We start from the raw sequence: 26538 nt of genomic DNA, 5'->3' as shown, positions 1-26538 counted from the left end.
CAAGAATTGTCAACCTGCAGAAGTAGCTGATCCGCTGTACAGCGCCTGGTGATCGGACATGGGGCCCGCCCTTTGCTGCTCTTTGAATCGCCCACCTAGGAGTGATGGCTGGCTGGAGGGTGGAGACGGAGCACACTGGAGATCTCGTTTGTCCGGCTGCCTGTCTCCATTCACTGCGAACGGGCTGATGGTCACTTGGTTTGTAGGTGAGCTAAAGACCAAGCGACTCCGCCAAGTGAGCGATTTCTCGCTCAGTGCCCTTTTGGTGGCCGTGTGTACGCAGGATGGCTATCGCCCGAATTTGCTGTTTCCAATGATTGGGTGATCATCGCCCCCCGTAAAAGTACATTTAGTCAACAGCCGCTTTGCCTTAGAGCGTTCCTTTTCATTGGCGCTAAAGTTGCTCTCCTTTCACATTACTTATATACTGACGTGGCGGTTTCCAAATATATAGCAGCATAAGGCTGCCTTCACGCTTGTGATAAAATCGTGTGGTACGAGAGTGGGTGAAAACGCAGAACTATGAACCCAATGATTGTCAGTGGTTTCATTCCCATTTGCGATGTTTTCACTCATACGCTGTTGCGTTAAAAAAAAGAAAAACGCAGCATGTCCTTTTTCTTTCTGCGTTTTGCGTTTTTTTTTGCATATGTTTTCCTATGGAGCTTCCTCTTGATCGCAACACACAAACTTGCGACGTTCGCTCAATGCGTTTTTAACATTAGAAACTCCTATTGACTTTTATGTGAGAAAATCGCGGCCAGCAGCAATTTGTTGTGCCATTTTCCCCCCCCCCCCCCCCCCCCCCAAGGGCTCCTGCACACTTGCGTTTTTCTTGTGCGTTTTTTTTCACACGAAATTGGTGCGTTTTTTTTAACGTAATTGTCAATGGGACTTTCTGATGTTAAAAACGCACAAAAATTGCAAAGCACCAATTTGCGATGCGCTTTTAACATTGGAAAGTCCCATTAACAATCACGTGGAAAAAAAACGCAAGTGTGCAGGAGCCTTAAGGAAAGTGGCTAAGGAGGGAGAGAAGCTGATGTAACTGTCATGGGGACCGTGGAGTTCTTTTTGTGACAGTCAATAGGACTTTCTAATGTTATAATCACATTGCAATGCAAGATAGTTGCGATAAAAAGGAGGCTCCAAAGGGAAACATGGGAGATTTTTAAAAAAGCGCACATGGCAGAAAGAGCATGCCGCCATTTTTTTGTTCTTGCGACATTGCATCAGTGAAAGCATCGCTAATGGGAAGTATAAAGGCATTGAAAATCATTGGTTACATAATCTGCTTTGTCACTGTCTCACAGCACGCAAAAATCGCCCAATTTTTTTGTCGCCCGTGTGAAACCACCCAGAAGGTGGAAATAAACCTGAAATGATTCGTCTTTGGATTTTTAATCATGACAAACTGTCATTTTGACAGGTATGTTAGACGTTTTATACCCATTCTACGGACTAATTACCAGTTTTCGTACTCTGCAGGATCAGTAGATCTTTACATTTCTATTATGAATTCTGTGCATGGACTTGTCTGGATGGTTCTGGATAGGAGCCTCATCCCCCTCAGCCCCTAGCAAGTATATGAAGTGTAGAACTACAAATTCCAGCACATCCTTCTAATTAGTAGCCAACTAAAGTAGAAACCATTTGTGCCCATGTTATTCTGCAAGCTGCTTCTGCCTCCCCGTATTATGGGGTAGAGAAGTTATTTCAACCTCATCGGCCCAACAGCAAGGCAGCTCTAACTGAGCATGCGCCAACAGGACAGCGGCGTCGGCCTGCAATACTACCGCCTTCCAGTAGGTGTCGCGAGGCGGCGCTTCATTTTATCAGGCCTATGGATAGGTCTCCTCTCTATGTTCGCCTGTCCCCGCTGTAATTGTATTTTCCTCTCTATGGTAGCGTTGCCGTGGTGACGTTGCTGTGCTCTTCCGGGTCCTCCTGACCTCAGGATCAATGTGAGGACGACGAGCAGTTGCAGCTCCCAGGTGACTCCGCTGTATTCTTATTAACCCTTACTATTAATGATCGCTGTTTCCATGGTTTCTGCGGCTGTACACACTGTAATGCTCTGCACGTGGCTCGCTGCAGCCGTATACACAGGCGGGCAGGACTTGGGATCATATGCCTATTTGTATTACAGACCATTGTGTGTACAGGCTGTATCACATCTGTGGGCAGATAATGGGATCATTCTAGCAGTAGGGCTTTCATTACACACAGACTCCTGCTGTCTGTAGTAACATTTAGTGTTGCCATGGGAACTTTTTTTTTTGTCAGAAACTTGGCAAAAAACGATACTAAAAAGTAAAATTTTTTCTAAAAAAAAACAAACCAAAACCCCCCCCCCACCGCTGTGTATGGAATCACCCTTGGGCAATATTTACACTGGCCAGCGTGATAACGGCCTGAGAGACTGCTAGATATTGCGCTGGCCAATCTGCAATCTGTATGACGTTGAAGTGTTCCTGTGACATGACTGCCCTCGGTGGGTGATGGGGGCGCAATTGGTTCCCATTTACGCACCTGCAACGTCTTTCAAAACAACGGGCGAGGCGTTCAATGGAATACCCAAAGATAGAACGGGCTGCCATTTATTTATTTATTTTTTTCTCCATGTATTTACTTATTTTCTTCCTCGCCGCCGTGTTGCAAGGAAAAAAATTGCTGCGGTGAATGAATCCATTCAAAGGAGTTTATTTTATATATGTGCCAGTTTTGTGTGCGTCGCATCACAGCGCACACCTCACATATCATCCGTGTGACTGCGCCGTCAGCAGGCAGGGGTGTTGCTCCATCTTCCCTTATTTGCATATATTTCCCAGAGGAGCATGGGTGGCCTTATGGCTGGTTTCACCCAGAGGTGACAAAATCGCGCCATTTTATTTTCGCAATGCGACGGCACTACAAATCGCATGTATGTGAAGCCCAGGCTTTCCAATGGGTTCCTTCATATTAGTGATGTTTTATAGTCTGCGACATTGTGAGTTGCTAAATATTACCGCAATTTGCGCTGTTTTGTAGCCCATGTTTCCCTATGGAGCCTTCATTTCTGTTCTATCGCATGATGCAACTTTTACAGTAAGAAATCTTATTTTAAAAGCCCTAAAATAAGCCCTAGCTGCATAACAAAACCCCCCTAAGAAACAAATACATCACCTAACAGCCGCTGGTTCTCAAGCCAGCGCTCAATGAACCAATCACAGCCAGCGCTCAATGAACCAATCACAGCCAGCGCTCAATGAACCAATCACAGCCAGCGCTTCCTGGAGGCGGAGAATTTGAACGTCCAATCCAGGGAGCGCTGAGAGAAAATCACAGGCTTGTGGTTGGGAGCTGCGGAGTCAACAGCCGTAGTTAGGCCTCATGTCCATGGGCAAAATATGATTTTAAATCCGCAGCGGATCACCCGCATGCGGATCCGCATCCCATAGGGATGCATTGACCACCCGCGGGTAGATAAATACCCGCGGATGGTCAATAAAAGGGAATTTGAAAAAAAACGTGACATGCTCCATTTTCGTGCAGGTCTCCCACGCGGACGGCTCCCGCAGGCTTCTATTGAAGCCTATGGAAGCCGTCCGGATCCGCGGGAGACCTAAAATAAGAATAACTTACACGCAGCGGACCGGGCAGGTCTTCTCTTCTTCACGGCTGGATTTCCTTTCTTCGGCCCGGCGGATGTGCCCGGCGCTGCCGGCGTGCCGAGTACATCTGCCGGCCGAAAAAAAGAAGAGAAGACCTGCCCGGTCCGCTGCGGGTAAGTTTATTCTTCTTTTCAGCGCTCATGTCCGCAGGGCAGGAGGGACCCGCTACAGATTCTCAATGGAGAATCCGGAGCGGGCCTGATTTTTCCCTGTGGACTTGAGGCCTTAGGTGATGTATTTGTTTTTGCGTGTTTATTTTTTATGCAGCTAGGGCTTATTTTATGGCTTTTACAGTTGGTTTTCCTATTGTAAAAGTTGCATCGCACGAAAACCACGTTTTCATGCGATGCAGCAGAAAGGAAAGCTCCATAGGGAAACACGGGCTACAAAACAGTGCAAATCGCGGTAATATTTGGCAACCCACCATTTTTTTTTTTTTCTCTCACAATGTCGCAGGCTACAAAACATGACTAATGTGAAGGAAAGCATGGGCTCCACATACATGCGATCGGTCGCATCGGGAGAGAATTGCGTGATTTTGTTGCCAATGTGAAACCGGCCTATCAGTCTCCTCGCTCGCCTTCTAGCTGCTCCCCTACTTCACGCTTGCGATCGCGATATCGCTGCATTTTTGTAACACGGATGTTAATAGGACTTTCTAATGTTAAAAAAAGCATCACACAAAAATGGCAGCTCCATGCTTTGTGGGTTTTTTTTTGTTTTTTTTTGTGCGATGCGTATTTAATAGAGATGAGCGAACGTACTCGGATAGGCACTACTCGTCCGAGTAATGTGCCTTATCCGAGTACCGCTGTGTTCGTGCTCAAAGATTCGGGGCGCTCCGCTGCTGACAGGTGAGTCGGAGCGGGGAGCGGGGCAGAGCGGCCGGGAGAGAAGGAGAGAAAGATCTCCCCTTCGTTCCTCACCGCTCTCCCCTGCAGCTCCCCGCTCCGCAGCGCGTCCCGAATCTTTCAGGACGAGCACAGCGGTACTCGGATAAGGCACATTATTCGGACGAGTAGTGCCTATCCGAGTACGTTCGCTCATCTCTAGTATTTAACATTAGAAAGTCCTATTGCTATATCGCTGCCTTTTTTTAACACCAGTGTGAAGTGTGACGGCACTGGCGAGGAAATCACGTGTTTTTCATGCGATGCAAGAGTGAGTGAAACCGCTGGATTATGAAACCAATGAATTTTAATGGCTTCATTCTCATTTGCGATGTTTTCACTCCAGTGATGCTGCGTGAAAAAAAAATCACAGCATTCCCATTCTTTTTGCAATGTCGCCCATTAGTTTCAATGAGGCCAGTGGCAGCAGCGTGGGCTCCATTGAAAACATAGGGAGATGATCGTATTTCTCTACCGCTGCTGTTTCTGTGGCAGAGGATTCCTTCATCCCTGCGTGGAGTCCTCTCATCAGTGAACACTGTGACAGCAGCGGCAGGGGATTCCTTCATCCCCGCGGGGAGTCCTCTCATCAGTGAACACTGTGACAGCAGCAGCAGGGGATTCCTTCATCCCCGCGGGGAGTCCTCTCATCAGTGAACACTGTGACAGCAGCTGCAGGGGATTCCTTCATCCCTGCCGGGAGTCCCCTTATCAGTGAACACTGTGACAGCAGCTGCAGGGGATTCCTTTGTCCCTCTGGGGAGTCCCGTCATCACTGAACACTGTGACAGCACCGACAGGGGATTCCTTCATCCCTGCGAGGAATCCCCTCATCAATGAACACTGTGACAGCAGTGGTGGGGTGTTCAGTGATGAGGGGACTCCCCGCAGCGATGAAGGATTTCCCTGCCACAGCTGCAGCAGAGGACTGTGATCTTCACCCTATGTTTTCAATGGTGCCGGCGCTACTGCCGCCCTATTGAAAGCAATGGGATGAAGGGAACCCTGCAGGAATGCGAGGCTGTTTTCACATGAACACACCTCGCATCCAGGGGTTTCCCATGGATTGCGATAGTGATATTGGTCTGTGAATCCCTGCCGATATGGCTCTCGCCTGTGTGCAGGAGGCTCAAGGAGTGATGATACTCCTCCCGATTCCTGTGCAAATCGGCTTGGCTGCTAGGGCTCAAAGTAACTGCCGGTCTCTTTAAGATGTACGACCTTCTACAGACGCTCAATAACTTATGTGGGGAGGAGGGCAGGGGGGGGGGCGAAGGTGACCTTATCACAAGAGCAGCACCAGCAGCCGTCTTACAGCTCATTGTATTCCGTATGGGGACCGAGATGTCAGCAGTTGTGGGTAGGAACAATATAGAACTGTTACATAAAGGGGTTTGAGCAGTAAAGAGATTTCTCTCCTGTTCAGAGGGAATGGATGTCTGATTGCTGGGACTTCAAAAGTGGATCCAAAGAATGGTGCATCCGGAAAGCCCCATGTGAATGTTGTGTCTGTGTGTATGCTCAACTGATTCTCCATTCACTTCTATGGGGATAGCTAAGCGCATTGACTTCCGTAGAAGTGAATGGAAACATGGTCACATATGTGGACCACCCCTCCATTAATTTCAGTGGGTCTTCTGATGATTGGCGCGTTCCAATTCTAGACTATTTGTGATGTTAACAGGAGCAGCAGTGCCCATGTGTGACCACAGCTCTATTCATTCAGGGAGCCATGGCACCCATCTTCTCATGATTAGTAGGGCTCCAGCGGTTGGACCCCACTGATCAGCTAATTATTCCACAGGAGTGATATACACACATACAGAATGATTGGGGTAACGCACGGTCCCTGTGGATTCCTTCGGACCTGGCAGCAGACTGTGGGATTTTTGGTGATGATCCCTAATCCACCAACAGACTGCGGACTTCGTTCTGTTAATGTATTTAAACAAAATCACGGGGAGTTTAAAGGGGTTTTCCAGGGAAAATACTATTGATGACTTATCCCCCGGATACTTCCTTAAACTGACCTATCCTCAGGATAGGTCATCAATAGGGACCTGACCGATCAGCTGATTATGCACCTGCTGACAGCGCCGCAATCACACAGTGTATTTACAGCACTGTCAGCGGACGCACAATTAGCTAATCGGTGGCAGTCCCGAGCGATGGACCCCAGCCGATCAACTATTGATGACTTATGCTGAGGATAGGTCATTAATAGTTTTTCCTGGAAGACCCCTTTAAACCTTTCCCACCAGCTGTGTGTGGCATTAGTGAATTATTTGTCTATAGGCAGGTACTCGGATCTTAGCAAACAGTGAAGGCAGTGTGCCATCAGAGAATGACCTATTGAGGGTATACAGTGAGGAGCCGGATGGGTAATTAAAGGCATCCACCTCATTGATTTCAGTGGGAGCAAAGCCTATTTATTATGCGGATGTCCGGCTTGGCTGCAGTAACAGCGGATAGTGGATCAGCTGCGGGGATCCTGAGCTGCAGACCTCTGCTGATCAACTATTGACCTATCCTGAAGGTAGGCCGTCAATAGTAAATGCCCGGAAATCACCTTTTGCACTGCATGAGCGGTTTGCTTGATAATTGCGCTGTGTAAGCGCATACAGTGAAAGAACAATCCGCGATAATTTGCTGATTGGATCTTTCATGCAGACCATAAAATCATTGTTGTCTGCCGCTGCATCTGCCTTTACGCTCCTCGCCTGGTACTGTGAATGGCGCGATCATTGCTGGGTCGGCCGTGTAAATAGGGCTTAACGCAGATTCCAGTCGGACAGGTTTGCTGAGGGGACTTTTGTTTGTAGCTGGCTGACAATATCCATCTGCATCTAAATGCACCCGGGAGGAAGGGGAAATAACGGACCTACTCTGCATCCATGCACAATGCCTATGGAATTGTCTACATCAATGGCGGCCATTGAATGGATGATGACTGTAACCATGATAGAGGTCTGAGGGCAGTCCTCTCGTCTCCACGCAGCGTGTCTGAATAGGGGCGAAGCAAATATAAGATTTCAAAGCCATTCCTGAAATCCTTCTTTTCTGGGTAACCTCCATTGTGTCTCTTATACTGAGGCTTAGGCCGCATGCACACGGGCCAGCCGGCCGGCATCCGCACGTAACTGTATTTTCTTTTTTTCTGTACTGCGGATGGTCCGCACGGCGAGCCGTCAAACATGCGCAATACAGATTTTGCTAATTGCAGACGGGCTGCGGGTCGGACGGCTTCCCTTGACTTTAGTGCGGAATCCGCAGGAAAATGGAGCATGCTGCGATTTTGCATCTGTAGTTGGTTTCCGCTCGTGTGCATGATGAATCATTTCTGCATTGCATGCTATGGGCGGTATTTGCTGTGGAATCTGGAGGCGGGCGCCCGCTCCGTATCCCGCAATTCAAATCCGCCCGTGTGCATTCACCTTTAATCTCCCAATCACATGTCTCAAACCCCAAGACACCAAGACCAGGGGAACCTGATGCTGCAGTCTCTGATTGGCTGCAGTGGTCACCTGACTACTGCCGGAACCCCAGAGCCGCCCAGCTGTTTCGCAGGGAGCTGAAGACAGGTAAGTATTAGGCCCCCTGCATACTGCAGAGCCGTTCGCATGTCCCTGTCACTTTTCTTCTGTACTGCGGATGGTCCGCACGGCGAGCCGACGGAGACGCGCAGTACAGAATTCTTTATTTTGAACTTCTGCTTTTCAGTAGGGCCGCAGATCGGACGGCTTACATTGACTTCAAAGGAAGCCGTCCACGTGGATTTAGCAAAAAGATGGAGCATGCTGCGATTTTTTTTTTTTTCCTCAGCTTGCGGAAACCGCAATTGGTTTCCGCAAGTTGCAGGAAGAACTGATTTCCCATAGCACGCTATGGCGTGCGGACCCCCCCCCGCAGAATCCGCAGTGAATATCTGTCCTCGGGCAGGAGCCCTCACTGCTTTTATTATTTTATGCCATGCGCAACTCAAAAAGAAAAAAAAACATTTTCAAGTCGCTTTTGTGTTGTCCGTTTTGCCTTGTAGTGTATGTCTTTCTGTAAAGCTTAACGGCTCTGAACACCTTTTGTGTGTCAAGAATGTTTTTCACTTACATCCATGTATTTGGGGCTGCCATTTTTTTTTTTTTTACAGATTGGTTAAGTTAAAAAGTTTGCACCGTTTTTTTTCTGCAGCTTCTACATATCACTCTGTGGACACGGCAGTCTAAAGCGCCATTTACACGGGGCGACTATCATGCACAATTTGTTCAAAATGAACGAGAATGTGCGATGATCGTCGCATCCAAAGGCACCGCCATCGCTCGCTATTCCTTTACTGTTCGCTTGCTGCTGGCTTTCAACCAGCATAAAAATCATCGCTGGTTCGCTCACTTATAGCTGCGTGTAAACTCTCCCCGCTTGTGAAATGTGAAGCACTAAACAAGGAGTTAGCGACAAGTGAGCGATACTCAGCAATGATCTGCCTGTTCTGCACAAGCGCTAACAACTAGCGGTGACATCACCCGCTCATGCAGATCCTTTAGACAACAGTTGTCCCGTGTAAATGAGGCCTACGTCTCAATAGGAGATCTGTTGGTGAAGTTGTCAGTGAAATGTATAAAGAGGAGGGGGGAGACGCAGAAACACTTCTTGCAAGCTAATAGTAAGACACTGTTTTTTGTTTTACAGGATTTACTTCTCCAATGCTCTCTCTTGTTGTACACTGTAACAAATGATGTTATGTCCGTGTGTTACAGTTAGAGAGCAGAATCTGCCATTCTCTGTGCACAGTCTATAGCACACAGCTCAGCAGCTGCTCCTCCCATCAGTTCCAGGAGAACTGAGAATCAGGTGTACGCTCTACAATGGGAAGTCATATAATGGCCAGATATAGTGTTGTTCTCCTCATGTGCACACGCAGCCGCTTCTTCTGATCAGTTTGGTGCACTTTAAAACTTTATTAAGTTTGGTCCTTGTATTTTCTACAGAGCCTATAGCCTTTGATAGTGTTAACCTTTTAACTGCTGGAGCACAGGGAGTGCCTGTGTGTACCAGAATCTAGGCATCTTCCTTATAATATAGTCATTGGTGGCAGCATGTAGGTTGGGGTGTGCAGGACTGTGTCGCGGTGAGATTTATGGTAAAGTCCGGTATGTGACAGTCGTATTTGCTTCACCAATAACTGATTACGCTGCACTCTGTATAAAACAAATTGTAGCCACAGATGTAACATTGTTACTGATTTCTTCTCATATCGTGTATTCGTTATATCGCCACTTAAATCCACTTCATCAGCAAACCACAAGCTGTAAGCGCCATAGGTTTGTCCATAGTTAACTTCCGATACATGACTAGAATGCAGTTACTTCAGTTAGGACTGACACAGGCGGTACTGTTGGGGAGAGAGTATTGAGGAATGTTACAGTGGAAATATAAATATATATATTCAGCGAGTATAAAGCTGTATGACGACCCCTGTGGATATTGTAATGCCAGCACTGACGACTGTGATCTCTCCTTGCAGGATGAGGAGGGCGCCGTTGCTTCTCTACCTGACCTGGCTCTCCGTCTCCTTCTATTCCGGGATTTGGCTTTTCACTAGCGGATTCCTTCTCATGAGAATAGAGCTTAATAACCAGAGTCGGTGTTCTGAGCCCCCATCTCCCGCTCCTCACCGTCAGGCCGCCCCCTGCTGGTTCCCACAGAGGTTTCACAAGGCCGTCATAGTCATCATTGATGCTCTCAAATACGACTTTGCCAAATACAACCCGGCAAACAACAATCCAAAACCTTATGAGAACAAACTCGGCATCATCCACCAGCTCACCACGTCACAGCCGCAGCATGCCAGGCTCTACCCCTTCCGGGCAGACCCTCCGACCACCACCATGCAGAGGATCAAGGGATTCACCACAGGTTCACTGCCAACGTTTGTGGATGTGGGCAGCAATTTTGCCAGTTATGCCATCCAGGAGGACAACTTGATCCATCAGATGATACAAAATGGTGAGTATTGGCACAGAAGATAGTTGTTACATGGGACAGTTTGTTGGGCGCTGAACACCTAACAGTCATCCCAGTGACTATCGCTGCTGTGCTTTTATGCAGGAGCGCTAATTATTTAGTGGATAGAAGCGGAGCGGGACGATGATCTCCTCCAGCTGCCCACCTACAGTCATAGTAAATGGGCAGCCATTCAGAGATGAGCGATTGCCTGCTTACACGGGCCGATCATCGTTTGATTTTTATGCCTGCGCAAACTGAATGACGAATGATAAGTGAAGGAATTGTTGTTTGTCACTCAGTCGCTGGCAGCATTTACACACACTGAATGAATATTGTTCAGTTTTGCACAATCAAGTAAGAAATTAAACTTGAATCATTCCATGTAAAAGGGCCCTTAAGTTCTTAACAATGTCTTTAACCACTTAAGGACCAAGCACGATAAATTTATGACGCTTGGTCCTTAGCTTTAATCCCAATGGCAAAAGTATGGTGCGGGTTTAAAAGCTCCTGCAATCAAGCAAGAGCAGGTTGAGTCCCCAGCTTTTAGTCACAGCCGAGGACCCAGGGGAGAAGGGAGAAGCAGTTATTAACTGCTTCTGCCTTCTCCTATACAGGCTAGGAAGTGCTGAATAATGAGCGCAATATATTGCAGAGAGAAAGCGGAAGTGTTACTCACGCTATTCGACCTGGCGATCACTTAGGGTGCCCCCTGTCACAGCAGAGCTGCATGGTCCTAGCAGACCCTGATCAGCTCTGTTAGTGACTACTGTCACTATAGGGGTATGTGTTTCCCTGTAACTGTGGCTCCTATGGATGCCCCAGTTACATTGGAAAAGTGTGAGAAAAAAAAGACAAAGTGAATGACCATCAGAAGCCTTATATGATGTCATGGGGATCATAGGTAGTAGAAAAAAAATGTTACAAAAATAAGTTTTAAAAAATCACAAGATAAAACAAATTCATAAAAAAGAAAACTGCTCATCACAGACGCCAACACAAACTGTCACCATATGCGACCTGTTATCCGAGACCATTCAAATTATATATCAAAATGTCCGAAACAAAATGAGGAACCTATTCCTGTGCTTTATTTTATCATAATATACTGATTTTAAAAATAAACAACTATGAATAAAAAAGTGTTTTTTTTAAGCTTTTTACTCCCAATAAAATCGGAAAAAAAGTTGTGGAAAAGATATAAAAAGTAGCCCTATATGTCATGGAAAAAAACGCAGCAAAAATAATTTTAGCAGCTGAAGAAAAAAAAAATAGGGCAATAAGTGAAATCCCTAAAAAGTGTCCGGGCCTTTAGGGGTTAAAAAGCTGTATTGGTGGTCATTACGGGGTTAATAACGCTGTACTAAATAATTGTGTCTGGTATAGTTGTATGGTATACTCTGTGCTGATTGTCAAGGTGCTCCTAGAGTTTAGTAGATGCACTCCGGAGCATCAGAGTTGGTATTGCAGGCTGCCGCTCCCGGTTTCTGCTCCTCCTCCTCCTCCTCTGACCTGCGGAGCCGCTGCTTCTGTGGACATAATGTGAACTAATCCTGTACTGATCTGTATTGCAGGGAAGAGAGTGGTGTTCATGGGGGACGACACCTGGGACGGGCTATTCCCCAAAAAGTTCTACAAGTCTTACTTCTTCCCATCCTTTAATGTAAAGGACCTCCATACTGTGGACGACGGCATCCTACAGCATCTCTACCCGACCGGTGAGGGACAAGTATTTTATGTTGTGTGATGGGATTGCTGGGGAAGGTCCGGTCATTTCTTCTAGAGGTTTAGTCAAAATATCTGTCAGGTTTGTCTTGTTCTGAACTCCTGTATGTAGGGGCCGTTTGTGATACATATAAACTAACATTGAATTGATATTAACCCTGTAACAGTCCCATTAAATTGGAAGAATTCTCCCAGAACTGTCACTTTTCTTTGTAGATTTTGAATTTATGTCTCATGTAAAAATATTTGGCGCACAACTCAGTTGCCTTAAGTCCATTGTTAACCCCTTAGTGACACAACTAATTTTAGCCTTTAGAACCAGTAGGTGATTTCCCCTTTCGAGTACCATTGGTCATAACAATTTTATTATGTTGTCAGTGTAGCTGTATGACATCTTGTGTTTTGTGGGAGGAATTCTAAGAACTGATTCCGGCTACATAATAACCTTTATTTATATAGCAGGGCTTTACAAATTTGAGGAGACATACATATAATAGGTCATAACAACAAGTAAGAAACCAATGCACACCTTGGACAGGTGGAGTGAGGGCCCTGCTCGTCGCAAGAGCTTATAGACTATAAGGAGGTATACACATAGAATGATATATATACATACACACAATACATAAAGCTGTGTGAGTGGATCACCGGCCATGTTTGTGAATGGATAAGAGCTGCGACGTTGTGTGTGTGAGGGATGCAGTTGGAAGAAAGGGCTTCCCTAAAGTGATGTGTTTTCAAGTCACGCTTAAAGCTGTGGGTGTTGGGAACTAACCCAATTGTCCAGGGTAGCGCATACCACAGAACTGGTGCAGCTCAAGCAAAAGTCTTAGAGATGAGAGTGGGAGGTCTGGATTAAAGAGGAACCTAGTCTTAGGTTATTAACAGAGTGGAGAGCAGGGGTATGGAGGTAGACAGGTATCAGGGAAGAGATATAAGGGGGTGCAGCACTATGGAGAGCTTTATGTAAGAGAGTGATAAATTTAAATTGCATTCAATATTTGACAGCAAACCAGTATAGTGACTGGCTCAGTGTGGTGGCATCAGTGTTTTGACTGGCACAGGGTGGAGGCGTCAGTGTAGTGACTGGCACAGGGTGGAGGCATCAGTGTAGTGACTGGCACAGGGTGGAGGCATCAGTGTAGTGACTGGCACAGGGTGGAGGCATCAGTGTAGTGACTGACACATGCTGGTGGCATCAGTGTAGTGACTGGCACAGGGTGGAGGCATCAGTGTAGTGACTGGCACAGGGTGGAGGCATCAGTGAAGTGACTGGCACATGCTGGTGGCATCAGTGTAGTGACTGGCACAGGGTGGTGGCATCAGTGTAGTGACTGGCACAGGGTGGTGGCATCAGTGTAGTGACTGGCACAAGGTGGAGGCATCAGTGTAGTGACTGGCACAGGGTGGAGGCATCAGTGTAGTGACTGACACAGGGTGGAGGCATTAGTGTAGTGACTGACACAGGGTGGAGGCATCAGTGTAGTGACTGGCACATGCTGGTGGCATCAGTGTAGTGACTGGCACAGGGTGGAGGCATCAGTGTAGTGACTGGCACATGCTGGTGGCATCAGTGTAGTGACTGGCACAGGGTGGAGGCATCAGTGTAGTGACTGGCACAGGGTGGAGGCATCAGTGTAGTGACTGGCACAGGGTGGAGGCATCAGTGTAGTGACTGGCACAGGGTGGAGGCATCAGTGTAGCGGCTTGACAAAAAGATGAGGCTGGATGGATTGGAGAGAGGAGAATTTAGTGAGTTGCAGTAGTCCAGCCAAGGATTGATATGGGCAACGTTAAGAGTTTTTCTGTTTCACAGTGAGTAAAGGGTGGATTCGGGAGATGGTTTTTGAGGTGCAGGTGACATATGATGTATTAAATAACTTTTAGTTAGGTCAATTTCACCATTATTGTTTGAGATGTATTTTTCTGGCATTCACCATGTGGTGTAAATATTAAGTTAACCTTATTCCACAGGTTAGTGTAATTATGACATCACTAAGGTTATGGAGGTTTTATTATGTTTTTCTACTTTCGCACAATATAAACTTTTCTTTCTTTTAAGATTTTTTTTTCAGTTGCCTGACATTCCAAGAGTCGAGCAGTCTTATTTTCTGCATGATGGCTTGTTTTTTTTGTGATGACTTGTAGTTTTTTTCATTGGTAATATTTTGTAATATATAAGACTTTTTGATTACTTTTTGAGGAGGTGAGATGAACAGAAAAGGGCTATTTTGGCTTTTTTTACAGAAATTACCGTGCCGCATAAATGTAATATTTTATAGTATGGGTAGTTGTTACAGATGTGGCTATCCGGTTATGTGTCATTTGTTTCTGCTTTTTATTTTTATCGGTATTTAAAGAATTGTGTGAGGATGGGGGGGGGGGGGGACACACTTTTTTCCCCATCTTTTTCAGTGGTCAACAAAGGCTATGGCATCAGCAGAGTTAAACAGAGGAATGATTAGATGGTCAGGTGCTCAAATCTTATGGTGCGTTTCACAACGAGAATAAATGGGCTCACATTCGCATAGGCCAAATATTAATCAAGTTTACTTAAAGTGATAAAAGTAGATGTACATGCGAGATATCAGAAGACATTAAAAATATCAAAAAAGCTAATCAAAAGATACAAACAGGAAATACAGATAATGTATCAGCAGGAATAATGTATCAGCAGGATACGTAAAAGAACAGAGTATTATACGTCAGTGGATGTGTGGCTAAATTAATCTGAGGGAGGGAGGTGTCGGTGTTCAACTCCACACACAGCTCATATTTTCATTCCTTTCTTGGACAAAAAAGACCCTCATATGTGACAATCAGAGAGAAAATACTGTATACTCTCTGATTGGTACAGGGCGGGGTTGATAACGCAAAGAAAATTCATGTTACCCACTTCTCTAATTTTTGTGTTAACAAAAACTGCAGGAAAACGGAATTTTGCAGTTTTATTAGTTTTCTTAAAGGCATACACTGATATTATGAATGATGATATAAAGTAATACAGGTTCTTCTATTAGAGACTACACAGAATAATTGTATATTATTCAATGTTTTGAGACTTCGTGCATATAAATAAGAATAAAGTTATTGTAAAAACAAATGTTCGTGTGTGTGTGGGGGGGGGGGGTTTATTCATTTTACTCTTTCTTTTTTTTTGTTAATCCCATGGAGGGAAATTTCCATTTTGTTTTCAATATAATGCACTGACCTATATCTATGGAGAGCGATTATCTGCCGTTGTTCACTGAAAAGGTGGCGATCTCAGCTCATCATGTGAACTTCTGATAGGTATCTATGAAATATATAAAAATTATTTTTGGCTGCACTTCCTTTGGCTGGCAGATCTAAGCAGCCATCATCTGGGCTGTTAGAATGATCCCCCAATGATGAATTGATAATAGGGTGTCCAGCTGCTGAGGCCCCTTTGAACACTTGTAATATGTGGACAAACTCAATAAGTGTTAGATTTTCCTGCAGTGCCCCCACAGGAAAAAAGAAGTATTACATATGACCTGAATTATTTGACTGCCTGGTATATGAAGGTTTCAGATTGTAATAGAGTGTTGTGAATGTCTTCTGATTTCTCTTGACAGTGGATGGAGGAGACTGGGATGTAGTCATCGCTCATTTTCTTGGTGTTGACCATTGCGGGCACAAGCATGGCCCAGATCACGCAGAGACTGCCAAGAAACTGACGCAGATGAATCAAGTCATCAGGTGAGTGCAGCCACTTACTTTTCGACTTGTTACTGGTGATATTCTGAGGACTTTCGTTGGTTTTCCTTAGAAAGTTCTCATGGATAACAAACTTTTCAGATGTTTTGCTTCTAAATATATCCAAGCCCGAGTAAAAGAAAATATCATCTTTTTCCCCACAGCACACTTATTGATCATCTGGATGACCAGACCCTGCTGGTGGTGGCCGGAGACCACGGAATGACGGACACCGGAGACCATGGAGGAGACAGTGAGAAGGAAGTGACTGCGGCGCTCTTCTTGTACAGCAAGGCCCCTCTATTTGCTGACCAACTGCAGACGGTATTGCCTTAGAGTAGTGGCTTCAACCTCTCCTACTGTTGCTAAACTACATCTCCCAGCATGTCCTGATTGTCTGGGCATGCTGGGAGTTGTAGTTTACCAACAACACCCTGAATAAAACCACATATGGAAAGAACATTGTAATCTGGTTGTGTTTGTCTAAGACACCTTTATGGAGGTCAGTATCTGATGAGATGTGTTATTACTTTTTAGGACCCTCCGGCTGTCCCCCAGGTTAACTTGGTCCCCAGCCTGTCATTGCTTCTAGGTATCCCCATCCCATACAGTAACTTGGGGGCTATTATTGATGACCTCTTCGGGTTTCCTAGAGATAAGTTAACAGCTCAGCTTTCAAAGACAAGTGCTTACCATCTCAATGCCCAGCAGGTACCTTATATATGTGTATTTTGCGCTAATGTTTTTGGTGTCTACGTTTACCTACATTACTCTGATCAAGTTTGCAAAACATACTATGACTGGAACTGGATCCTAAATAGAGAAAAAAAGTGCAAAGCAAAGTAAAAAGTATCAAAACCTGCATCCAAACTGCACTGTGTGTATAGGGCTGTAGACTCCACTGTTCAGTTTGCATGCTCACTGTAATGGTACCATTGTGTTCCTGATCCGGTCCATAGACCCCTGTGGGCCAGGTGGATACCAAACTAATACTGCTATAGCATCACCAGTGAGGTATTCATCAATATGCATTTTCTTTTTTACCATATAGTTAAAGGGGTTTTCTGTGGAAAATACTATTGATGACCCATACTCAGGATAGGTCATCAGTAGTTGATCTGCGGGGGTCCGTTGCTCAGGACCCCTACTGATCAGCTGCTTGTGCAACCACTGACAGCACTGCAGTTACACAAGGGGTTGGAGCAGAAGCAGTGAAAGTCTCTGCTCTGACCTCTCTGTAGTGGGCGGCACCTGTAACTGCAACCACTGCTGTCATTGCAATCAATGTGAGTTGTGCCTGCAACTCCAGCGGCTCGCGTTGATTTTAATGAGAGCCGCGCTTGCAGTTACAAGCAACTGCACAGAGGTCAGAGCAGAGACTTCTGTTCGACCCCTGTGTAATTGCGGCGCTGTTAGAGGGTGCACACTCAGTTGATCAGTCGGGGTCCCAAGCGACTGACCCCAGCCGATCAACTATTGATGACCTATCTATCCTGCGGGTAGGTCATCAATTGTATTTTCCCCTGGAAAAACCATTTACGTATAGCCACTTGCACTTCCCTGTACAGTTGGCCAGTATACATTGTTTTTAAGATAAGAGCCTATGGCGGATGAATGTGACTGTATGGTGTAGAACTGCTCATGTCATCATATTCAGGGCAAGTGGCGGGGGATTTGAACAGATATTAATATGGATGTATTGTTGCTTCTTTCCCATTCTGGTAAAATATCTTTGTATGTAGATGTATTCATAATGTCAGAGTAATTTATTATCCAAACGTCTGTCTGGTTAACCGTCTATTAATCTGTACATGTAAATTGTTCTGATGTTCTTATCCGTGTAGTAATGCAGAGCAGTGGAACTACCTGATATGGGACTATAAAGGTCGGGACGATTATCGAGCCCTAATGTTTCTCTGAACGTCACAAAAAAAATAGAAAGCAGTCAAAAAGTCATACGGATCAACAAACGGTACCAATAAAAATCCAAATTGTCCAGCAAAAAAAAAAAACTTGCACAGCACCGCTGATGAGGAAAAAGATCTTACAGGTCTTTGTATGTAACGAAAGAAAAAAAATACATCTTTAAAAAAAACAAAACCTTCTATAAATTTGGCATCGAAGTAATCACACTGACCCACATAATTAGTATAACTTATTTATACTGCAAGGTGAATGCTGCTAAAACAATAACCGTGCCAGCGTTGGATATTTTGTTAATCTTGCCTTTAGTAAAAATGAAATAAGTGAACAAAATATTATATAATCCCAAAAAGTACAGATGATGAACCCGAATAACCCAGACAGATCTTATGTTTGTTTATTCATTTTCATTTTTTTTCCTGTGCTCTTTATTTGTTATCTGATTCCTCGTTTGTACACTTGTGTATGTGGCAATGACTTCGTCTGATGGCAGGATTACTTTAGTACGGGGAATGTCCTCCTCATTTCCTCATATAAGGCATTTACATCACCTTATATTTAGGCTCCTTCGAACCAAAACACACAGAATATTTTTATTGGATTTTTGCACATCCCATATGATTTTATGACTCCTTACTAATAAAATTAATGGGCTTTTACCAAGTGCTGAAGTTCACCTTCACAAGCTTACATTCTAAGCGACTTGTACATGTGCCAGTCTGCAGACTTCCGACGTTTATGTAAGAATTCATAGCGCTTCGGCAATGTCGTAGGACACAGCAGCAGAGTTGGGCGGTTTTCTGCTAAAAACTACTTCTAGAAGAGACATTCGCATGCCGCGCAGGAAACTTCTAAAGATGTTTTCTGCAGGTACACTTCCCAACAGAAAGATTAAAGTTTTTGGACAGAGCTGTAATCCAGTAGTCTGCTACTGTAGTTCGGTTAATAGGGTTAAAAGCGCTGTCTGATAGATTAGGGACGCACTTCTGCCATAATGGAGATCTGACACCCGTCCCGCCTGGTGAGTTGAGTGTTGGAGTGAAGGGTCCCTTCACTCGCTGACCAGTGGGGGTTGGACCCTTGCTGATCACAGTTTGTTGGCCCACTCTAAGAGTAGTTTGTCAATATTCTATCCCAGAAACCCCCTGGAGTATAGTTCTGGCGACTTGCAATGTCCTCCTGACAGGTACATGTCTGTCTTTCTCAGTATAAGATGTATATGGATTTTCTTACAGCTGCAGTTTGCTTGTTCTATAGGTGGCTCGCTACTTGGACTCCTATTCTCGGGCTGCCGGGGATCTGCCCGCGGACAAGCTGAGGGTTTTGGCGGATCTCTTTTCCTCATTGACAGCAGAATACGAGCAGCTGATGGCACATCAGGAGCAGCAATCTGAGGAAGAACTGGAGGCTCATCTGCAGATGATCATACAAGGGCTCCGGAGCTACCTGGACCAAGCCAGGGATGTGTGCATGGAGTCCTGGGCGCGCTTCCATCCTTTGCACATGATCATGGGCTGTATCATCCTGCTCACTTCCTGCTTCCTCTGTTACATAATTGCCGAAGCTGGATCAGCCTCGACTTTGCCTTACAAGTATTTGATGGGATATCCGCTTCTCTTTTCTATATCAGCCACTGCCATGCTGGGCCTGGCAATATGGATGTCGGTGGTGGAGCTCGATCTAGTAACGGTCTGTGCTGCGGCCACCATTGTCTACCAGATGAGTTTCTACTTTAACTTTCGCACTAGGAAGGGTTCCGAGATGAGATGGCGGAAACGTCCCATTTACCTTATACTATCAGGACCCTGTGTTGTACTTTTAGTCCGCTGCTGTTCTTTGTTTTCAGACAGTTACGTCGTAGCGGAAGCGAACGTAGCGCCTTTCCTTCTCACGTCTTTACTCACAGTGACGGTGGTGAAACTACATTGGGACAGCAAACTCATGCTTCCTACATTTACCCCTCTAGGAAACGAGTCTTTAAAACCTTCCCTGACCCCAACTTACAGGAAGGATGGCTCCCGACTTTTGGGGCTACTGGCAGCCCTGGGGCTTTGTGTTCGCCTTTCTGGACTCTTTCATAATTGCCGGGAAGAGACTCCAGATTGTCAGCCCTCCTCCTTCCTGTCCCCTCTCTCCAGCGTCCGGGACCCGGACATAAAGAACTTCTCCTATCTTTGCTGCATTGTGTGTCTTGGATTCATTGTGTTCTTCATCAGGAAGTGGCTGCAACATTATGGAAACCTCAACAGCTCTTCCCCACTGGTGCTTTATGTCCGCTGGGGCTTCCCTCTTATAGTTTTAGGGATCGCTTGCTACTGGGCGCTGAGCTCAGGTACAGAAGATAGCCTTGCAAAGCTGAGGGAGCTCACACACCTTGCTCTAGTGGTTTCTCCAAGAGCGATCTATGCCTTAGCTGCACTGGGCCTCCTGCTGATTCTATGGAACCCTATAACCATCTTTATGAAGAGCCGAGCCTCCGATGAGGACGACACTGTAACAACTTACCACGGAGCACCCGGCTCTGCGGCGGAGCTGCAGCATGTAATCCCTCAGATCTATAGGAAAATGCAGCGCACGCTGAAGAGTCGCCTTCAACATGGAGGCGTAGGAGAGGATGGCAAGAAGGGAACGGCGGTCGAGGCCTATGGTCTGGGCAGCGTGTATTCGGCCGCTATGGTGATCACTATTTCTATTTTAACTCTTGTCCTAATAATGCTGCACAGTGAGAGGTTGACCCCGGCATTCCTGCTGCTCCTACTAGAGGCCTTTATCATCTTGCACATCCATGGACACGTCGCCAACCTCTATAGCGATGGTGTCGGTAAGTAAACCTATTTCAAGATACTGGGGCTGCAGAATTTGAAGGACACCTTTTTTCTAAAACCAATCACCAGTGAATAGAAATTCCTGATTTTGTCTTTTTTTATTGTCCAGTTGTTAAAAGTAATATTTGCACTTCTCAAAATAATTTGGGGAAGACTTAAATCACATGTCGCATCTCAATGAACGAAAGACGTATTTAGTATGAAACTTATACTGCGATGCTAACGTGTTCCACTAATTTTTTCTGAGCAGCGAATATCGACATTTTCTTGGTACCGTGTTTCCCCCCCAAGATAAGACCCTGTCTTATATAAATTTTTGCCCCAAAAGAGGTGCTATGTCTTATTTTGGGGGGAATGTCTTATTATATTTGCCTAGCAGGCTCGGTCTAGGAACCCACGCGCTGCTTTCCAGAGCTCCGACACGCTTCTTGCAGTCCTTGGCCGCCCACTGAAGCGATGGCTCTGATTGGGTCTTGAGCGTTGCTCAGCCAAGCAATGCAGCGCTCGATGATTCAATCACAGCCATCGCATTGATTCATTGAGCACTGCATTGATTGGCTGAACAGCGCTCAAGACCCATTCATAGTCATCGCTTCCTGGAGGCGGGATTTATGAATCCCATAACCAGGAAGTGATCTTCTGAGTGGCCGACAACTGCAAGAAGTATATCAGAGCTCCGGGGGAAGCAGTGGGAGGGACCTGGATGGAGCCTGCTAGGTAATGTATTCCTTTTTTTGTAGTGTAATGCAGCTAGGGCTTATTTTCAAAGTATGGCTTATATTTAGAGCCTCCCAGAAAATGCTGAAAAATCAGGGAAGGGCTTATTTTTGGGGAAACTGGGTATAATCGGGAAGATGACCAGTATGGGGACCATCCCTTCCACCACAAGGGGTGTCAACAAGGCGCGATGTGTGCCAGAATAACCCTGTTTTTTTGTATACTCCCAGTGCACTATTGGTTGTATAGAAGTTTAGCATATATGTGGGAGCGTTTCCCAGCATATTTGCTGATTGTACACACCAAACGTGATGTGAATGTAACCTACAATATTCATTCTTCAACTGAGATGTGTTCATTTCTACTCGGCATGAAGCCTCACAATGATTGAAGATCACCGTCTGAACTGATTCTATTGTGTTCCATGTCTCAATAAACTATGGCAAACATATGGACTAGAGATGAGCGAGCGTACTCGCTAAGGCAAACTACTCGAGCGAGTAGTGCCTTATGCGAGTACCTGCCCGCTCGTCTCTAAAGATTCGGGTGCCGGCGGGGAAGAGCGGTGAGTTGTGGGAGTGAGCAGGGAGGAGCGGAGGGGAGAGAGTGAGAGAGAGATCTCCCTCCCGTTCCTCCCCGCTCTCCCTCGCCGTTCCCCGCCCCCCGCCGGCAGCCGAATCTTTAGAGACGAGCGGGCAGGTACTTGCATAAGGCACTACTCGCTCGAGTAGTTTGCCTTAGCGAGTATACTCGCTCATCTCTAATATAGACCCTTATGTATTTAGTAAATATTTGCATAACTTTTTGTTTTTATTTAATATTTTTGCAGAATTATTTAGTGTCCCGTGGTACGCAGTGTTGGCGTGGTCTCTAGCCGCCTCCCAGCACTTCTACTCTACCGGTCACCAACCAGTCTTCCCCGCCATCCACTGGAACTCGGCTTTTGTAGGATTTCAGGATGGACACACAAATAATATCATCCCAGCCCTGATGGTTGCAGCTAACACCTTCTCTGCCAGCATCCTGTTCTCAGGTAATCGTCTGTAGTGCATTGACCACAGGCACACATTGGATTTGAGGTCCCTATCAGCCAAGATTCGGAACGATGGGTCTGGGTGGGTCAAGGATAACGGGGTAATTGGCATAACTGATTTAATTAAGTAGCATCTTTCTCTCCTGAGGAAGCCGGATCCTGTCTGTTGCTGCTCTGGCCATTCCTGTGTGAAGCCCCTACCGCCCGAAGGAAGAAAGGAAAGAAAGAAAGCCGAGAGGGGGACACGGAAGACCATGACATGCCTATGATGGAAATGAGGCTTCGGGAGGACCCGGACCGGTTCTCTGTAGCCCTGCTGCAGCTTGGGACTAAGTATCTCTTCATCCAGGGAGTGCAGGTGCCTACTTTATACTCTTTATATAGTTTATTAAAATGGTTTTGTCTGTGATTGTCTATTTGCAACCCTAAGAAGGAGCATTTTACAGTACATTTCCTGGATGAAGGTAACTTCCAACTTCCTGCTGTAATTCCTTCTCAAAATACTGTTTAGTGCAGTCTGTATTCTGCGTGTGGTGCAATTTATACATATAGGTCATATGTTGGAAGACGTAGCAGGGGATATTCCCCTCTCCTTCCAGCCTCTCTGCCCTATTGCCAGGGTTCTCCTACCCGGGAAAGCAGAGAGGATATTATTGAATTGTTCAGAATGCACATGTCACAATATTCTATATCGAGGTTCCCACTTATTTCTACTGTGTCTTATGTGACTTTCCAGCTGCTGTCCTGTGTCTGTGCCGCCATGATACTCCGTCGCCATCTCATGGTCTGGAAAGTATTTGCGCCAAAGTAAGTCTAACATAATGCTTATATATGTTTGCTGTTGTTCACACCTAGTGTATTTTCTGCAGCAGGAAAAAAGCAGCTGGTTTACACCAAAATCCACAGATTTTGGTGTGGATTTCGAAATCCGCAATAACATTCTGCAGCAGAAATTGATGTACTGTGGATTTAAAATCTGCCCTGTGGGACAATTTACGCTGTAGATTTTTATTTTTATTTTTTGCAATTTTTGAAGGCCTCATGTCCACAGGCCTCTAAGGTTTTCCTGTGCAGGATCCTGCAGCGGATTCCACCCGGGCCGCAGACATGAGACCAAAAAATACATTATACTCACCTGTCCGGACGCTGTGGGGCTCTCCTCCGTTCACTGGAGTGGCCCTTTAAAGGCAATTGGGCACATTTACTTAGACTTAGGCTGGGTTCACACAGGGCGGATTCCCGTCGGAAATCTCGTGGTTTGGCCGCAGCAAAAACCGCGAGATTTCTTCCGGGAGAACCGCCGCAGTTTAAGCCACGGCGGCTTTGAAGCGGCTCGGCCGCATGCTATTCCGTTGCGGCCGGTGCTCCCATAGAGAAGAGCACGGCCGCGATGTAAATAAACAAAAAAAAAAAAAGTAAATAGACATGCTGCTTCTCTTGAAACCGCGGCTGCGGCCGCCGCAGCCGCGGTTTCAACCGGATTTACCGCAGCGGATTAGCTGTCTCGTGTGGACGAGATTTCTGAGAAATCTCATCCACATGGCTGGCTAATCCCGAGATTAGCGGCCGCGGGCGGTTTTGCCGCGGGCGGATCTGCTGCGGCAAATCCGCCCTGTGTGAATCCAGCCTTAGTGTTTCATACACATCTAAGTAATGTGTGCGCCACTATTCCTGCAACAAATATATTAAAAGGCGCCAAGCCTCTTAATAAACTTGTTGCATTTGGCCGCACCTCCATGCACCAGCTGGAAACCTACGTACGCTACAAGCTGGAATAGGCTTCTGCTACAATTTATACCAGTTTTTGGCACACATTATAGTCCCTTCCCACTCTTTTAAAAGGTGGCTCCGCCCAGCAAGTTGAAATTTTGACAAGTGCACCAAAATTGCGACTTTTGTACGCCAGAAATCTGGCATACAAACTATAATGAATATGTCCATATGTTCTAAAACACATAACAAAACATTCTCTTCATCTGGTTAGTAGGTAATATTTACCCCGCCTTGGCTGACCCTGAGTCAAACGGCTTGAATAGAAACAACAAAAGCAAAAAAGCCGTCTCCTTAAAAACACTAATTTTCTTATTTTTTAATTACAAGAAGTCTATAAAATTATAAATGATGGGTTTCGGGTAATACCATGTCAACGCACAGACGTTTCGAAAGCCACTGCTTTCTTGAGCACAACTGTGATCGGGCGATGCTCCTCCATTTAGCACTTGGTCTATCTGCATGCTGAGGATTGTGATGCCTATTATACCTACCCTTGTATTTTGCATCAGCATACTAGTAAGTATGGCCGCCTACTGTGATTTTTTTTTTGTGGACTGGTGTATCCCTCTTCTGTGATTTGTATGCAAGATTACTGAGACAGATATTACAATTTCCCCTCTACTATTAGGCCCTGCTTTCAGTTACACAGTCAATTAATATTGATCAATTTTGCATAAAAATCACCATTTGTGTCATATGGTTGAATTGTGACAGTAGTATTGTGACTTCTTACTGCTGGGATAACAGATGCAAAAAAAAAAACAGCTTTCATAAAATTTCAAGATCCGTTTAAGGAAACGATTGTTCTATATAAACAGTTTACCCCAGTTACATTCAGAGCTGAATCCATAATTCTGCTGGTTGCTGCATAGAATACATCAAGCACTGTTCTAGGAAATGCAACAACTTGGAGAGCCAGCAGGAAAGTAGCAGAACTGTGAATGCAGCTCTGGTTGTAACTAGAGTATGTCCTATCAGTTAAAACAAACTTTCTCAGTGTCTATATTGATGTAAACTGTAATTGCAGTTGATTGATTAGTCACAGCTGTAATATTGTGTCATTTTTTGTCTTTCCTGTTGCTCTCCTTCCAGGTTCCTGTTTGAAGGTTTGGGCTTTGTGGTCAGCAGTCTCTTCCTCCTCCTTGGGATTGCCCTGGTTTTAAGGGTTGACTGTGCTGTTAGTAACTGGTTCAAGAGGCTTATTGTCCAGCAGAACAGGTAGCGATGGAGAACGTGGACCGTTGAAGTGTCCTCCGACTGCCAGAGACTCAGAATTCACTCAGTGCCTCAAAGACGCTTGTCCCCGCACAGCTCCGGATGTCGGCCTCCTCTGCGCCCAGGGTCTGGACAGGGTTTTCGTTTTTCTGCATTTGGAACCTAAAGCCATCCATACTATATTGAGATGTCAGTATAAAAACCCAGTATTGCCATCGGGGCATTTTGCACAGTGGGCATACGGGGGCCTTGCCTATGGTGATCCCACCATCCTGGGTAATATGGTACAACCTATGTGACGGAATCACTGTACCAACCTGTGTGAACTGAACGCTATAGGAAATCATCTATACATTTGTGGGTAAGAGGGTGGTTCTTCGTGGACCTGTATGTCACCATCCGCTGGGGTGATGGAAAAATTGCCAAGTATTACAGAAATTTTCTGGATTAAAAAGAACCTGGTTCATGTTTGTCGACTTTGTTTTTGCGTGATGTCGCAGGTATTCCACCGGACTCTGTGGCTATATCTTGTATATAAAGTGTCTTTGCATGTGACTGCTCTGGTTGGTACTACTGAGGCTAGTGATTGGCCACAGCAGTCACATGATTATATGGCACGTGATCGAGCAATCCAGATGTAGACGGAGGCCAGAGAGGATCGAGTGGTGGATTACTGGGCACATTAATTAGGGTAGTCTGGTAAGAAAAAAATGAAATTGAAATGTGCTCAGCCCTGTGTAAAAACATTAACCCGTACGGGATTTTACAGCGTTCACTAATAGGCCCCAGGCTAGGCTGCCTATTTTTTACAGCAGCCTAATCTAGGACCCGCATGGGAATTCCGTGCCAGGAAGAGCACGATCACGGGTGTCAGATGGCAGCCAACATCCTACACAAACTGCTCGGAGCAGAGAACCCTCCATTACTGACCGCTTAGCGCGGTGCTGAAAAAACGTCTGTGTGAGGGAGGCCTTAGATGCTTCTGTGAGTGTAATCGCAGCATCTAAAGGGAGCTTCTTCTGTCAGCGGTTGGACCAGTGAACAAAGCTGATCTAGTTCAAACTCCATGATAG

At 45.7% G+C, this 26538-nt stretch overlaps 1 protein-coding gene across 2 annotated transcripts; it reads left to right on the top strand.

The window, feature by feature from the left end:
* The first annotated feature begins 1914 nt into the window (after nt 1-1914).
* On the top strand, nt 1915-25933 carry PIGO (phosphatidylinositol glycan anchor biosynthesis class O). Of its 2 annotated transcripts, XM_066602677.1 has the most exons (11): nt 1915-1994; nt 10059-10540; nt 12112-12255; nt 15859-15982; nt 16144-16303; nt 16517-16690; nt 19160-20723; nt 22274-22477; nt 22630-22835; nt 23214-23284; nt 25343-25933. In XM_066602677.1, exons 2-11 carry the CDS (start codon nt 10060-10062, stop codon nt 25470-25472), a joined length of 3258 nt encoding a protein of 1085 aa, XP_066458774.1. In that variant the 5' UTR covers nt 1915-1994; nt 10059; the 3' UTR covers nt 25473-25933. The 2 variants fall into 2 exon arrangements, with proteins under 2 accessions (XP_066458774.1, XP_066458775.1); XM_066602678.1 differs by lacking the exons at nt 23214-23284; nt 25343-25933 and having other exon boundaries at nt 22626-22815.
* Nucleotides 25934-26538: the final 605 nt, after the last annotated feature.

The sequence above is a fragment of the Eleutherodactylus coqui genome, chromosome 5 (genome assembly GCF_035609145.1).
Source record: "Eleutherodactylus coqui strain aEleCoq1 chromosome 5, aEleCoq1.hap1, whole genome shotgun sequence".
Lineage (NCBI taxonomy): Eukaryota > Metazoa > Chordata > Amphibia > Anura > Eleutherodactylidae > Eleutherodactylus > Eleutherodactylus coqui.
This window is presented reverse-complemented; position numbering and strand designations above follow the sequence as displayed.

What these genes read in the sequence shown, in the direction of transcription:
- PIGO (XM_066602677.1), top strand. Translation starts at nt 10,060, where the DNA reads ATGAGGAGGGCGCCGTTGCTTCTCTACCTGACCTGGCTCTCCGTCTCC. An exon ending in TTGCTGACCAACTGCAGACG is followed by an intron (nt 16,304 to 16,516) that starts GTATTGCCTTAG and finishes ATTACTTTTTAG; the next exon opens with GACCCTCCGGCTGTCCCCCA. An exon ending in TGGAAAGTATTTGCGCCAAA is followed by an intron (nt 23,285 to 25,342) that starts GTAAGTCTAACA and finishes CTCTCCTTCCAG; the next exon opens with GTTCCTGTTTGAAGGTTTGG.